Consider the following 16,857-nt stretch of genomic DNA (forward strand, 5'->3'; position numbering starts at 1 on the left):
TATAAACTAGCTGAAAGCATGTTATGAATACAGAAATATTTAATGAAAAAATTGTCTCAATGTTGTTGAATTGACTCTTCAGAAGCAATTAGACTATATTGTAGAGAGTAATGCAACCTACATATTGATCAAGTTTTGAATTTTTATTAACGCCCGACCAAAACAAGTAACTATCTTAAAATGTACATGCTCTTAGGTATTTTCGTATTGATATTAATTGCTTTACGGAGGTTAGACCCCGCTCAGAATACGTACAATTTGTTTATCTGCCTGCACGCGACACATATGCGAAATGAATGATTTTTCTGCTTCCGATGAGTTGAACCAAAAATAGGGAAAAAAGCCCCTTTATCATATAAACCATTTAAGGACTTAATGTCCAGTTGTGATGGACGTCAAGCCCGTATTAGGCAAGTGCTCATAAACCGGTTTAAGCCCTATGGTAGATTTCTACTGACTTTGCCATTGCGGTTACACCAACGTTCACCAACTACTAATAAAAATATGAATTAACAAGTGAAACCGAACCGTCTTATTCAACGAGTGGTAGTAAGCCGCACGGGCGGTAACAAGAAGTCTCAGGTTCGCCACAAGGCAACGGCAGGGAGGTTGGGTGTGAAGAAAAACCGAGATGTTTGCACTTTTATACACTCTATTCAAGAATTCAAGTTCATAAATTAAATTCAAATGTAAATAATACTGTAAAACAAAACAAAAGTAAGAGTAAAAATTATGCATACGGTCAATGTGACTCTAGTGACAGTTCGTGACAATATTGTTGTAAAAAACCTCTGTTTTGACCGAATAAATAAATAAAATAATAAATATGGCCCTGGCATAACAGACTCAGGAAGGAATGCATTTCCTTCCACATTGACTATAATATCTTGAACAAAAATATACATACATCCCTGTGTAACAATATTTTACATTTGAAACACAGAATCATAATACTCTTCAGTAAAAACAACAACAAATGATAGGAAGATTAATCTCAATAAAGTTCGTAAAAAAGTTGCTTAAGACCGCTTAATTTGGATCTTGTCCTCGATACTTTTCCCACAACTATTGCACGTGCTCAGAACGGATGCGCAGTCTTTGCATACAACCAGATGACCACATGGCCGAAAAACAGTGTCATGTTCATTGTGCAAACAGATCTGACATATAATCAATCTTTTCAGTTTCTGGTTCTCCTCTTCCATGGTTTCTCTCTCACTTATACCTTGGAAAAATTCAGATCATATACATATTTAATAAGAATTGTTTACAAATGAAAAACGTAGCCATCATAAAGTATATTGTCTCTGGCAAGTTCAATACAGATATCTTGGAAGGTTTTAAAGTTGTGGCAAATATTAATGCTTTCACAATGATGATGCTGACACCAAGGTTACGACACAAACAAAGAACAGACTAAAAATGGTCAATACTAAGATTGTGATTTCCCAAAATCAATCTCCCTTATAACAAAGTTTTTAACAGAGACCGGTCCTGTTGTAAGGCAAGTTTTCAGAACCTATATTGAGTCCATGAACATCTTGACAGTAAGAAGGCTCTGTGATTGGAAGAAATTATTCAAAATATTTGCCTTGTCAATGTTCGATTCGTAGACGATGCCATCGTAGATGAGAGGGGGATCTGGTTGGATACCGAAGTGAGACTACTATTTTTATCTAAAGAATTAATCTTTATGCTTAGCAGTTCTTATAATATAATGGCGTTGCGTCCAACAGGTTTGCCAGTATTGTTCATAGTTTGAGCGTCTGGCTCTTGCTTATGCTCTTCGTCTCTGACGAGGTAGTTAACGGATTTCATAATAAAACAAAAGAGGCTCTGAGAGAAAAATTGTATTGAACTTTGACAATATACATATTCCACAAAATGTCATAAGTTGATAAGAAAAATGTTAAGCTTAAATATTGAAATGTTTGTAATGAAATGAATTCCACTCAAAAGATGACTAACCGATCGGAGTTTGATATAGTCCCTTTGTGAAAGCTTTTCGTTTAGATTTTGACATGGCTGTTTTGTTAAATTTCAAAATTCAGTTAATAGGGAAGTGATAACGAACTAACTGATACAAAAAAAGTTTCCCATTACCATCTTTTGAAACAATATCTGATGATGAAACTACAATTAAGTCGAGGAGATGTTCTGAGGTTTCGGTAAAATGAGTAGGGTCACAGATGACTTGTGACATATTGAATTGTTGACTCAATATTTTGTTTAGATAATAATTTATTCAAATCAAGGCTAAAGTCTCATGTAATGACCCTATCTTTATGCCGGTATCAACTGCCAGTGGTATAGAGATTGTTATGGATTTAAGTTCATATGAAGTGAAATTAGGAGGTCTGTAAAAAGTATCAACAGAAGGCGTTTAGATGTGTTATTCGCACCAAATACTTCCTACATCATTCACTTAAATATCACGTCGCTTTTATACAAATATGTCAGATTTAATGGAGAATTAGACACTTTCAAGACAGTCAGTAGATCTGTCTCCTCGAGGGGGAGGTATAAAAGGCAGGGAATATCGGGAGATTAAATGCTTCAGTAAAGGCTTAGATATAAAAGTTATGTTAGTCAGCATACACTGTCTTTTTTGCCGTAAAACAATTGCGCATTGTTGTGTATTATACTCAAGCTACCATCAACGGCAGAAAAGGTTTCATAATTGGAAATGATCGGAAGGATAAAACGCATTGAAAACCAACAAATAAATTAAAAATAAGTTTAAGGTTTAACATATTTTGCTTGACCTTGATAGCAGTATAATACCTCATTCGATATGGGCATATTTCAGTAGACATTTAAAATTATGTTAAACTGAGATCAAACAGCTCAATGAATGATGGATATCTGCATTCTAACTGACCAGTTTCATGGAAAATAGGGAAAAGAATGAAAAATGGAAGAAAATATGTAGGGGGAAAGTTGAGTAACACAACAAGAACATCTGAGTTAAGCGTTGCCTCTGATATATAGATATTTGGGACACTTTATCAGGTTTTTACATGAATATACACTGTATTTTGCGAATGATAAAATTAAAGAAGGCATTATAATCAAGAAATTATTTTATAAAGTGTTATTGTAAATCAAGTGCAACGTCTGAAAATATATATTATAATAAACAATAATATAATTACTAATTAAGCAGCTACCTCAGAAACTTGAAGTTGTTGAATGACAGATATTAAGGGAAAAGGTGCAAACGGTTTCGGCATGTGATTCATGCAACATATAAATTATACGTAAAGAAAAGGTTATTCTTAATACAAATCAACTTATTGAACATGTGCCGCGGAATTTGAGAAGATGTCAACGTTATTGTTACCAAATAGTGCAGTAGTTCAGTGTGACTGAGTATGTGCCTTTAATCTGTCAACATGAGTACACGCTTTTCTGCAGACATGCGAGGTTCAAAATGACGTCAGATCGACCTACGTCTAATTTCATCAATGAATGGCGTTGCTGTTATTGCATACGGATTAGATAATGTCTTAATGATATTTAATCTTTTTAGGACATTACCAATAGGTTCAGATGATGATACCTATTATTTATTAAAGTGAAATATGTGATCATTACGAATAAATGTGATTTAATAAGTTATTTAATATGTGAAGTGGTTTAAGGTTATCCTGCATGAAAAAAGTAAAAAAGTGGGTGAGGAAGGCAATACAATAAAACGTTTGAAAAGTTCAATTTAGTTTTGAAGAACATTTTTTTTTCAGGATTAGAACTAACACACTTTGCAACATATAAGCGAAAATTAAAAGTTGAGCTAATTTTATCAAAGAAGATTTTATCAGGAATAGGTTCAAAAAGCATTTGCTTTATATACTACCTTCATCTTCTTCAGTGGAGCAACCGTGTTCAGAATTGTCTACACCGAAACTTAAAAAGAAATTGGGGTCGTCTTCCGCTTCCAGCAATATAGATGCAATATCAGCAGCTGTTATCTTCGCGTGTATGGGCCTGTTGGAGACAAAACATGCTGAACAAATAGCAGACTCTGTTCTGAACCAGAACAAACCTTTAACCTCAGTATCAGACGTGTTTACAATTTTATAACAATCCCAACGCATGGAAAAAACGTTTACCATTCTTAATTCGAATCACAGAAATGGCTCTCATGGCATCTTCTTTTGGATATCCATTTTCTATTACAGCTTGCACTGCAGTATTCAAAGAATCACTTCTGACATCTTCTGTCTGCAATTGAAACTACATAAATCAGACCGTTGAACAGCCAAACGTCAGCCCAGTTTGCTGTGGTTTGGTGACCTTGCTTATGTTATTTTAGCATTGACCAGCCAAACGTTATGCAGTAAACTGGCTAAATGCTATTGGATCATTGACCAGCCAAACGTTATCAAGCAAATTGGCTGAATACTATTGAAACATTGAACAGTCTAACGTTATCCAGCGAATTGGCTAAATGCTTTTGGATCAATGAACAACCAAAGGTTATCCAGCAAATTGGCTAAATGCTATTGTATTATTGAACAGCCAAACGTTATCCAGCAAGTTGGCTTAATGCTATTGGATCATTGAACAGCCAAACGTTATCCAGCAAGTTGGCTTAATTCTATTGGATCATTGAATAGCCAAACGTTATCCAGCAAAAATCGCTAAATGCTATTGTATCATTGAACAGCCAAACGTTATCCAGTAAATTGGGTTTTATGCTATTGGATCATTGAACAGCCAAACGTTATCCAGCAAATTGGCGTAATGCTATTTGAACATTGAACAGCCAAACGTTATCCAGCAAATTGACTTAATGCTATTGGATCACTGAACAGCCAAAAACGATACCAGTTTGGTTTTGTAAGAAACATGCTTGATTGTATGTACCATTGGAGGCGTGTCATCCTCTGGATTGTCTCCGTCCTCCACTTTCCTGAAAAACATTTTCTCCTTTGTAATGAGTACATGATGACAGGCCGGGTACCATTTGGCGTGCTCAACCATTGGGTCGTCCCCGGGTTCCCAGTTTCGGAGCCCTCCACCGCAGTGGTAGCAGCGAACACTGTCCTGTACACCTGGAAATGGAAGAAAAGTAATGCAAAATGATTCACTGAATGAAAGAACAAACACTGGAACATAAAACCGACAGAGTAAGTCCACTGAAATGAGAGCAAGACTGTTCCTTCTTAGCATAAGGACGAACGAAACGCTGCTTACCTGCAGGACAAATAAGATTCCATATCTGCAATGAATGCAACTTCTAACGGACTGCAGTACAAATGAAAATAAAAAGATCTTCATATTAAATTTAGTGTAATGATTAATAATAAAATGCTTATGACAATTGTTATACTTTCTTAACGATGACTTGTTTCCCATGACCTTTTTAGTAACTGTTCGATACATATGAGTTTACTTTTGTTCGATATAAATGAGTTTACTACTGTTCGAAATGAATGAATTAAATACTGTTCGATATGTATGTTTTTACCTCTGTTCGATATGTATGATTTTACTATTGTTCGATAGTCACGCTTTAAATTCTGGTCGAAATGTACCATTTAGTACTATTAGACTTTAGTCAGTTGCAGCTTATCTTTAATTTAAAAAAATGAAATGAACATGCATTTCGGTTTTAATAAAATAAATGCTGTATATTTATATTTTTAATTCAAATAATTTTAATCAAATGTTCCTTTACAGCTGTAGATAAGTATTTAAAAAAATAAATTAAATAAATAAATATACATCTTGTGTAGACGGCAACATCGTTTTGATTGGTAAATATAGAAACAAATAATGTTTTAGTTTATTTGTACTCATATTGATAAGTTATGTCCTTGAACTAAATATGGTAGTAAATTGTATTGGTAGATAATTATAGAAACAGGTAATACTTCATGTTTACCCAGTATCATAGTTAAACGTCCTTGAACTTTAAATGGAAACACACTAGAAATACGGAAGTTTAATAACAGGAACGATAAAACTGATAGACAATAAAATAAAATAGGTTATAGTCCACTAATAGAAGCTATACCGCCAATGATCCCTTTTGTTGAGATGATACACCTAATATAAAACATCTTCGGTAAAATGGTTGAAATATTAATACATAAGCCAAAGAGCATTTTGCAAAAAAGACTTTACATCTATCTGATCGACACGCCTATGAACAAAATCCATTAAACGTTCTACATAATATAAATTTACAAAAGTTGAATTATCATTTTTTTATTACCTGTATAAACTAAGCCTGCATCCACCAGATCTTCCACTTTGACATGTGCATTAGCTGGCCAAGGCGTTGAAGCGGCCGTGAAAGACGCAGTGCTTCGCGACGCCAGTGCATACTGCGGGTATTTCGGTTTCAGGGTACTTATTCCCAAAGCAAGCGGTGTGGGTTTGGAACCCTCCTTCTTCTGTTTCGTAGAAACTACATCAGAACAACTGTTTCTGGCTGCCATATGTTTTCACACATTTAAACTTTTGTTATCAATGATCGTTGGTAAACTAAATTGCGCATACTCTTCACGGGTATAGTTACAGCTTATCAATGCAAACATGTGCCGTATGGCTGGTGATTTAAAGTAGTCCCATTGTTACAATTTTGAAATCTTGTCGATACAAATGTTAAACCTGAGCTCGTATACGACATATCTTTTTTTCTGCAGAGTGCAATGCAATGACATATATTTATAACGTTTTGATGGAAATCCAACCTAATTTGGCCTAATTATTTTGCCATATTTCTGCAAACACTTATCGCAAACCTCTGTATTGCTTCTGTGCAAATATAAACACCACGAGACAAGACGTTCTCAGTGGATAAAAGGAATGAGTAAAACAATCACGAAAGTGCAATGATAATAAGCGTTTGTCCTCGTTTTCGCGAATTAAACAATTTTCATGAAAATAATGTTTTCATGGAAGTAATTATTATGCAGCTAGTTATAAGTAAAATCACTCAACTCGATGACACATGCATTTGGAAGGTTTTAATTTGGATTGCGAATAATATTGGCCTTATTCTTAAACAGACATTCTATTTAATTCTGTAAGGCCTAGATGTCTTTTTACATATTATGCAGATAAAATAATTGTTTGAGAATGACAAATCATATGCTTTAGATATTAAATGCTTCATCGGCCAATTCAGTTAATTATGTCTTGCTTATGAAATATGTCTCGAATTAAAATGTCGGTCAGGGTTACAGGTCAACCGTTTATGCGCCATGATGTTTAGTTTTTTTAAAGCATGGCAACTTTAGTTACATGCAACGGAAACTTTGTTTTATTTGATGTATTAGATGGCAGGCTATGTAGGGAACAAGACACTTGCACATTGTATGATAACGTTGCTGTACCCCGCCGGCTTTTTTATCACTGGAATCAGGGGATTTTGGTAGCGCAAACATGGACTTTTCCTCAGCGACACCCTGATACATTATATGCTTAATCCATTTTATCTGACAACCACTTGATATAAATAAACAAAGGTTTTACATTAACATTTCAATTGTGTGAAACGCATTTAAAATTCAAAACGTGATAAGAACAATAATACGACATATCTCTTCGATAGAGTAACAAAATAATGCAAAATATACACTTGAAAAAAGTCACTACATATTTATTCTGATAAGTAAGCATCAACAACTCGCATGTCCCCATTACATGTGAACAAAATGATCAACTGAACCGTCATCCATCTTAGGTTAACTAACGTATTATGTTTTAAATGTTGACAACAAAACGGTAATAACACACGTCTTGATGTGTCCTCTCCTCCCATCTTATCGAACAGACCCAACTCTTGGCATGCTGTTTCCGGGTTTAATGTCACTCCTGCTTGGAATTTACCCTTCAACCGTTTGCCTACAAAAGAAGTTATAGCCTTCACTATTGTTAGATACTGAAATCGAAATGAACATGTGCTAAGCAATGACATATTTAATTGCTTTAATATTTTCGACATTATCAAACACTGATTCTTTCATGTTTAAGTGGGACTAACCATATGTTTTGCACGAAAGAAGTGAACGTAATACAAGAAACTCACAAACACATCTCGAATGTAGTTCTCCCGCTTTGATAATATAACGTGGTAACACCCATTGTTAAAGCGAGCGTGTCTTTCCCAAGGGTCGTCATTGACATACCAGTCAGAGATAGCAATGCCACAATCGTAACACCAGCAAATCCTTCCTCCTTCAAGTAGGTATGTAAACTCATTGTATACACTTACTATGATATGGGCGATTGCGAATATATCAATATCAAAGGAAACATGGTATTTCAATTAAATGCAATAAAATAAAGTAAAATTTCAGGCGGTTGCTTCTTTTAATCCAATTTAAACGATATCTTAACCAAAGAAACTGGGTCCCATTTCTATTAAAAATAAACTCCTTGTAAACAAGTTGTACTTAATCTATGTAAATGAATCCAGCTTCGGCCATATTTTGCGAAGTTGGCATTTCGATATCTCCTTGAATGTTCCCAAACGTGTGGTTTCTGGCATCAGCCGACAACAAATATGCTTCCATCGGGTCCCGGTACTGTATCCCGGTCAAGGTGCGAAAATCCGTTATCCTTCCCCTGTATGTGTCCTTCAAGTCATATAACAAGGTTGGTGTTAAAAATCGCTGGACACCTAAAGAGCAAAGTTATTGTTAGTTATACAGGTAAAATGGTACTTTTAGCAAGTAAACATTCAACCATTATTGTAACAAAGACTTGTTTACATCCACTTAACTACATAAAGGCAATTTACTGATAATGTTACTAGAGACTTCAATTATGCAAATTGTATAACAAAAATGCTCTTTTTCTTTATTTTAGCGCGACAAACGATCTTTAATTTGTAATTACATTTTGAACCTGATACTTAAAGCTGCACTCTCAAAGGTATACCATTTTTACAACTTTTTTATTTGTTTGTCTTGGAAAGAGCGAAGTTTTGCGTAAATATCTGCAAAACAATGATATAAGATTGCTGATAAAAGATAAGGTCGCAGATTTGCATATTTCCGTTCGAAAATTAATGTTTTATGGCTTAAACCGTTAATAACGGTTTTAAAAAAAATGCAAAACACATCAAGTTTTGAACTATAAAATAAGAATCTGCGATTATTTTTGTCAGTACTCTTATATCACTGGATTCCATGGATTTTCGCAGAAATTGGCTCTTTCCAAGACAAACAAATAATGTCAAAACGTTCAATCTGTGAGAGTGCAGCTTTAAATGTGATCATATGTTTGATTTTGTTACTGATTTGACACACACACTAAATAAATAAAGAAACGTATGGGACAAGTAGCCATACATTTAACCAATCTACTGTTTACAAGTACAATGATCAGGGCCATACAAACACCGAACAAGAGAGATCACAACAACAATTAAATATGTCGTGTATTCAAGCATTGACAGAGCGTACTATTTTTGACCGCTTTACCATGTAATCATTTGTAACGATCTGATATGCCTACTATGAACGTGGCCCTGAAGGGCCCCCGTTCAAAAACGAACTTTAGAAAGGAGGTAGAGCTATGTACAGTGATAAGAACGGGCAAATATAAAATCACCGTTAGCTCAATATCAGCAGCCGTCTCTTGTTTAACAAATTGCCATTAACTTTTAATTGCAATAACATTTTAAACATTGAGTTCACATACTTATACAGACATATTTAAAAGTTGTATTTCAGTATTTCATTCCAGTATTCGTCAAAATAAATCTACGGGTGTGAACACCCCTTCAGCTACAATCCCATATAACATACTAAGACTAATATTAACGAACGATCTTCATTTGCCAAAAGACTCGATCTATTCGAGCGTGCAAATCACTGTTTCGTATTTACATCCATGATGGTATGTTTATGAATCAACTAATTAAAATTGTATTTATATAAAACGGTCAACGCTATATTTGAATCACCTTGAGGATTGTCTTCATATATTTGAACTTCTCTTCCGGGTTCAAACCTCCTTTCTCGTATGTTTGCGATCACTGCAATTGCACCTCGCTGCAAAATAAAACCAGAACCTTCTTCTGTTTGGCAGAATCATTAGAATACCGCTGTACAATCATGCATTTACACGTTCTTAAAATAGAACCATTTTGCAAAATAAAATAAATTAAACAAGACGATGAAAACATATGCAGACGCGAAATACCGCCATATCTACATTTTACATCTGATGCCCTTTATTATCATCAAATCATATTGGTTTAACGTTTTCCATTGGATTGAACGTGGTCACGTGTTAAGTGATAAATATACATTGACTCGTTTGCAAAATCTTTAGGGTACGAAATTGTAACGTCATAACGTTTTTCTTCCTACCCAAACACCGACTGTCTTTTTTACTTCACCTGTACTATACTTGGCGCCCAAACCCCATTGTTTTCCATGCTGTATGCCCGGTTTATGAAGTCAATTCCCTTTTCAGCAATCACATTCATGCAGTGGGGAAATCTGGCAAACGTAGCGTGGGACATCCAAGGGTCATCGCCAGGTGTTGGACATATAATGTTGTTGCAGCAAAAACAGCACAGATCTCCATGAGCTATTTATTTAACACAAAATAAATTGCGGTTTCATACTATCATTTTGCAGAAAAGGTTCGATACATATATATTGAACATTTTTATGTGTTATTTGAAATTTTAGGAAAAAATGCGCGTTGTTTAGTGGCTACATCACTATTAATAGGGACTTTAAAGTAAGTAATGAGTAAATACTTTATTGTTCAACATATGAGGGTCTAATGTTAAACGTTACCATGTTTAAAAAATCCCGATCTTGCCCATTCTGTTACATTGAACCAATATCTGGTCCTTCCAAAATCTTGCATGGACAGTACTCTTTGAGAAATGTGTCTGTTTTGCATGGCTTCTTTCTTGTGAGACTGTTTGCAACTTTTTTCTTAAAAGTAAATAACTGAAATCATTTGAGCAAGATAAAATAAAGGTTAATTACGACTTGGTTAGTAAATCACACAATTATGATGCTTGGAAAAAGTAATTTCTAAAACAAAATAAAGCTTTTACTTTGGATGGCTTTTAATAGACACCATTTAATTCAGTTTTACATCCAACACGTTTCATATTTATTGCAAATAAGTAAAATTAAAAAACGACCAATTTTTACAACAATTTGTTTTCGCAATCGCATGATTTACTGATGATATAAAGTAAATTGCTTACATCGATTTACCACGAGTCAACCGAAAAGTCGTTAAACCTTCAATGTACTAATTGTGGATGCATCTGACCAATAAAAGCGAGCGTTTTTTTTATCATGGCAGCGACCTTAAGGGGCCAATCATAATTTAAAACATAATACTCAAAATGTTTCAATCCAACTATGTATTTTTACTTAATTAAAATTTTTAGTCTGATTATTAGTCAACTAGTTGCTTGATTAACAGCTTACGTCACTTGAAAACAAATCGTTAACTTAGTTTACGCTACCACGCATGCACCCACACCCACACCAAAACCCACACACGCCAACGCCCACACACACGGATGCACGCGCGCAAGACTACACCCCCCCACGCCCCCCCCCCACACGCACACCCACATACCCACTCACACGCACGCACGCACGCACGCACGCACGCACACACACACACACCCACAGGTTTTTGTAAAGGCGCAAAATCAGAATAACAAACTGGTTTATGTTGTTATTAGTGAACGAGCTGTAACAAATGTAAATGTCATGTTGATATAAGCTTGACATATCCTTCGAAAATGCAAAAATACCCGAAAATCCGCCATTTTGTATCGTACTAAACATGTCCATCACTTAGAGTTATTTACGTTGGATATCTGGATAGCTCACATATCTCTTTAAAACTCACTTCAGTATTTCGTTTAAAATAGTCAATTAAATACATGACAATCAATACAGTAATTCGATATGATAACAAGGATTAACTGTCATTAAATGGCCAACACTACTCTAGCAAATTTTCTTACCTGCAAATTCAAGCTATTGTAACATGAGGGAGTCAAACGACTATATATAGCGTTCATGTTCGATTAAATAGAACATTTAGGCTATGTATGTCTTCACTGTCTTTGTGACCTCTCTTTCACAGTCTGGGCACGTACTGGTGTTCGATGCGCACTCCCCACAGATCACCCTATGTCCACAGAGCATCAGCAACATGCAGGCCGGCCTCTCTCTACAGACCCTGCACTCCAACATGGCCCGTCGTCGCCGGTTGTCCTCCTCTAGTTCAGATATTGACATATCTGAGGTCACTGGTGCTGAAGCACAGGGAGATACGGAAGTTTGCAATCTAATTCAAATTTAACTCAGATATGTTCGTGAAAATATATAAATCATATAAACGTCGAACTAAATGTTGTTCACAGCTCTTTATTTTACTTCCTACCATTTCATCAGTGACAATGGTACAGTGATGTTTCATGTTATGTAATACTTTATAAAATTAACATATCCAAAAAACAACAACCTTTTATTGAAACATCTGACGACAATGCAGCAGGTTTTGAAAATCCAGGCCTCTAAAAATGTTCCAAAATAGTTACTGAGATTGGAAAACAAAAAACGTTCAATTGGAGTAAACACGCATTAATTATTATCATTATTGTTATAGGAATTATTGTATATGATAGCATTGCTGAATATAAATTTTACTTTATAATTGGAAAACAATCTGTTAAAGGGTTGTTTCTACTCTTGCTTACATTTGTCAGAAAAGGGCACATCTTTGACACTTCTTCATGTATCAGCATTGGGTCTTCCTTGAAATAACGAAGCGATGTTCTACAGCTAAAACACATCACTATGTCATGGTAACCTGGAAGAGAAAATATGAACCGAATTCAAGTTAGATTCAAAAGAACGGTCCTTTAAAGTACTTCCGAAATCCATATTGATGATACATACCTGTTGAATAGAAACCAGCTTCAGCCAACTTTAAAGGTGAAGGTTTGTATTGCCAGTTTTGAAAAGTTTCTAGTCTATCATTTAAGATATCCATAATGGTATTTTTCTGCAATGCTTATATGCTTGAATGTTCACACAGTATTTGAATATGTAAGAAACGTAAACTTTAACTTCCGAGAATCCACATAAATGTATACACGTAATCGGGATCCCTTTTATTAAGAAGATCTAAATTTAGTCTACATAAATCAAACATACTCACGGTTTTAAATACATAAAACTTAAAATTATATAGATTTGTGATAACCATTCAACTTATGAATACGTTTTGACTTTTAATTGGCACCATCAAAAAATGAGAAGTTTCTTTTGTTGAACTTTATACATTCGGTGGTCTCGCTGAAACTGCAAAAACTAAAATGCATACGCGTATATATTGTCGCTTTCAATTTCAATAAGAACATTTGGTTGTATCTATGGGCAATCTAGGGTTGCTCTCCGTTTAGATAATAGTGGTATGTAACCGTAACAATTTAAGTTTGTCGACAATTTCGGTAATAAAAAAATAAGAGCACGTGGCTACCTGAATTATCTTATTTTCACAAATAATTAAACACCTTCCATGGTGGATTGTCCAAGAAGTTAACATAATCGTATATTGGTGTCGCTATGCTTACGATTTGCATAAAACAGTCTGCGACTATCACGGTGGAGAACCCACGTGACTTAATTGGTAAAGTGCACGGCAACAAATGTCAACAAGTCTCGATTCAGGTAAGGCTTTTAAAGATAACTTTCTTAATATTTGGATATTTTTTTTTGTGAAATAAAGACCATAAACCCCGCATTTAAGAGCTCTATCCACAGTAATAAAGAACTTTCTCTAATATTCTAAAGTTTTCCTGAAAATCTTGACCAACTGATTTCTCAGAGTTGAAATCTTAGGCAAAGTACACGGCTTTTGACAAATCTATCGCTTTACTTCATGCTAGCCGTAAATAATTCATACACAAATCTTATTTTAAGCAAATTTTATGTATTTTAAAGTTTTCAGCGTGTATTGTTGAACTTCTTATAGTTATTTCAAAGGCGAAAATGAACTAAAATCAAATTGATAAAGTACACGGACATTTTAGGTTTGATAAAGTACACGGTCATTTTAGTTTATGTTTGAAAGTAGAGTGCGGTTTACAAACTAATAGTTATATAAGCATTTTCTATTCGTAAAGTCAGAATGTAAAGTGTTTAGTTTTCCATATGCCTGAAGGGTACAACACTGATATCATTCAAAAATCTAAAGTTTCAACGTATGCCCCGTGTCCCGTTGGACCTTCTAATACACCGCCCATCATTGACTTAACGGATGACAACTAAATAGTTAATAACGGGAGTAGTCACATTTTATGTGATTGTAGCATGTATTCTGTTTTACCAGTTTGATACTTTTAAACATGTTTGCATTGAAACAAAACTATGGGGTGTTTCAAACCTCAGACCTTTCAGGATCAGAGTTAATCACTCAAAAGCGCGATAGACCACCTTGGGATAATGAATTGTTCATAATTAATCAGAAAGCTAGTTTGTATTTACTAAAAGGGGGTAAACCATACTTGTTTGAATATTTGACCTTTTTTCTTTCTTATGGCGTGTAGTCTCCCAAGATTAACAATTTCAAGTGATTATCTGAAATTTTGTTTGAAATACGTTTTATAAAACCATACAGTAGAAATGTAACAAAGACTTTTGTAAATGGTCGCCTAGATAACGTTTTATTGCTTCAAACATTTAACCAACATTATTACTTATGAATTTACATTACTCTTATCAATGTTTTTTTAAAACTATCAAGTACATACTCATATTTATAACATACATCTTAGTGAATTTCCTTGAGAAAATGATTATTGAAAATTGTGTACAAGGTTTTGTTCATTTATTTTCAAATTGGTATGTACAATAAATGTAGTTACCTCTGAAGTTGACTTCTTTGTGTGTGTTAATGACTGATCTCACTACAATGATAGGCGCGAAGGGTCAAGACTTTATATAAAGGAGCTCTTAACATAATTGCTGAATTCATGCGAACGTTTTTAAGTGATCATTGACAGTTCAAGTGTTTGATTAATGAAGACGGACCGTCCCCGTAAAGTACAAGCTTTGTGATTCTTCAGCCGTTGCTGCTATTCAATCAAACTCACATGATTAACTTGTCATCCGCTGTTTATTAAAAAAGCTGGACTGGCGAGACACCTACTTCACCTTTATTAATGTAAATAGATTAAATCTTAATTATACAAAACGCTAGGTCGAAACCAAATTTATTTGATGTTAGTTTTACTCTATCTGGATCATTGAAACATTGTCGAATACAAAACATCATGATGTCCTTATTCAAAAAGACAGAGGCGTCGGTATTCTTAACCAAATGTTTTTGAGTAACGTGAGCTGATATGCACCCTTTCATGATGAAGAGCAGCAAAATAATATAGCAAACTATTTAATGAGAAGACTAACTGACCATTGCATTTTCATTGGTTCCCGCCAAATATGAGGATGTTATCAAGATCACAGTCGTGTTACAACTCACATGATTAACATTAATAAAAAAGCTGGACTTGCGCGACCCCTACTTTATTGATACATTAAATCAGTCCCCGTAAAGATTCTTCATTCATTGCTGCTATTCAATATCATCCGCTCAAAAGAGTTGGACTGGCGTGACCCCTACTTTATTGACTACGCAGGGCTATTTATAACTGATGATGTCATTATGCAAATTTGACTACGGAGAGGCCCCTATACTACTAAGGTCAAACGTTTGTTAACAAAGATAAAAGAACAACAAATACAGACAAAATAAAATTGATGATTCAAATTCAGTTGTCAACAGCTGAATCAATTTCTTTCCGTGTTCAATTAATCAACGAAACACACATATCGTATTTATTACCTTAAATTTAATTTGAAGTGTTTACGATTTATAAGACCTTTAGTTCCTTAAACAAATGTATTAAAAGGTGGCAGCATAATATTGCTTTGAAAGGTAGTAACATGCTCGCCTTCCAAAATTATTTGTTCCCTTTTACTCTGACATAAAATCCACCAGATCAACTAACAAATATCTTTATTCATATTTCATGGTATAACAAACCGTATAAAGCCAAGCGAGAACACATTTACATCTCCGAAAAATACTGTTGACTGACATTCCAAATGAAAGGATAGTTATACATGATATTAAAGCATCCTGGGTATGAATATTTTTCGATGAATACAGGTTAATGGGTACTATTTTTAAGTTTTTTAAAAGGGAAAAGTTGAAATGCTAGCGGAAATGATATAAAGAGGACACATTTTCTTAATGTAGTTTTTCATAGTTCGACAACCTATTGAAACGTACTACACAGAAATAAAGAACAGATATACGATATACGAAAGCTCATCATCTGGAACATTTCTGAATATTAATGCAATGATAAAACTAAATATTATAAGGTAGTACAAATTTCTTTTAGCAGTTTGAACACATCTTGCGTAAAGAAATTCTACTCATTTGATGACATGAAATCTCTTTACCAAATTTATGATATGATAGTGAGTTTTTGAAACACCTACCATTGGCCAATAATATTCTACAATATAAGTTGGATGACAAACGATTTCAAATCTTCAGATATTACTATTCCGGTCGAATATACTTCCATGCTAGATCAAATGAAGAAAATATCCAAATTCTGTACACAAGATAAACACAGTATAATAAATTTCAGTTACAAACAAAATGAAAAGGCGAGGCAACTGTAGTATATGCGATCTGTGTTTAAGCAATGAAGAAATATTCCAAACATTATTTGGAGTGCCCTATAAAACAAACCCTGTGGAAAATATAAAAAACTATCAGTTAAAGGATTATATTATTGAAATAATTTTTAAAAAA

At 34.4% G+C, this 16,857-nt stretch overlaps 2 protein-coding genes across 2 annotated transcripts; both read right to left on the minus strand.

The window, feature by feature from the left end:
• Nucleotides 1–3,645: 3,645 nt before the first annotated feature.
• Nucleotides 3,646–6,449, minus strand: LOC128238052 (baculoviral IAP repeat-containing protein 7-B-like). The gene is made up of 4 exons (XM_052953630.1): nt 6,224–6,449; nt 4,870–5,057; nt 4,113–4,224; nt 3,646–3,650 (listed from the first exon to the last, which is right to left on the minus strand). Exons 1-4 carry the CDS (start codon nt 6,447–6,449, stop codon nt 3,646–3,648), a joined length of 531 nt encoding a protein of 176 aa, XP_052809590.1.
• A 5,607-nt stretch (nt 6,450–12,056) lies between these two features.
• On the minus strand, nt 12,057–13,069 carry LOC128238053 (baculoviral IAP repeat-containing protein 7-A-like). Its single transcript, XM_052953631.1, has 4 exons — nt 12,921–13,069; nt 12,719–12,831; nt 12,484–12,535; nt 12,057–12,274 (listed from the first exon to the last, which is right to left on the minus strand). The coding sequence occupies exons 1-4, from the start codon at nt 13,012–13,014 to the stop codon at nt 12,057–12,059; spliced, it is 477 nt and encodes a 158-aa protein (XP_052809591.1). The 5' UTR covers nt 13,015–13,069.
• Between the last annotated feature and the right edge of the window lie 3,788 nt (nt 13,070–16,857).

This window comes from Mya arenaria, chromosome 6 (genome assembly GCF_026914265.1).
Source record: "Mya arenaria isolate MELC-2E11 chromosome 6, ASM2691426v1".
NCBI classification, from domain to species: domain Eukaryota; kingdom Metazoa; phylum Mollusca; class Bivalvia; order Myida; family Myidae; genus Mya; species Mya arenaria.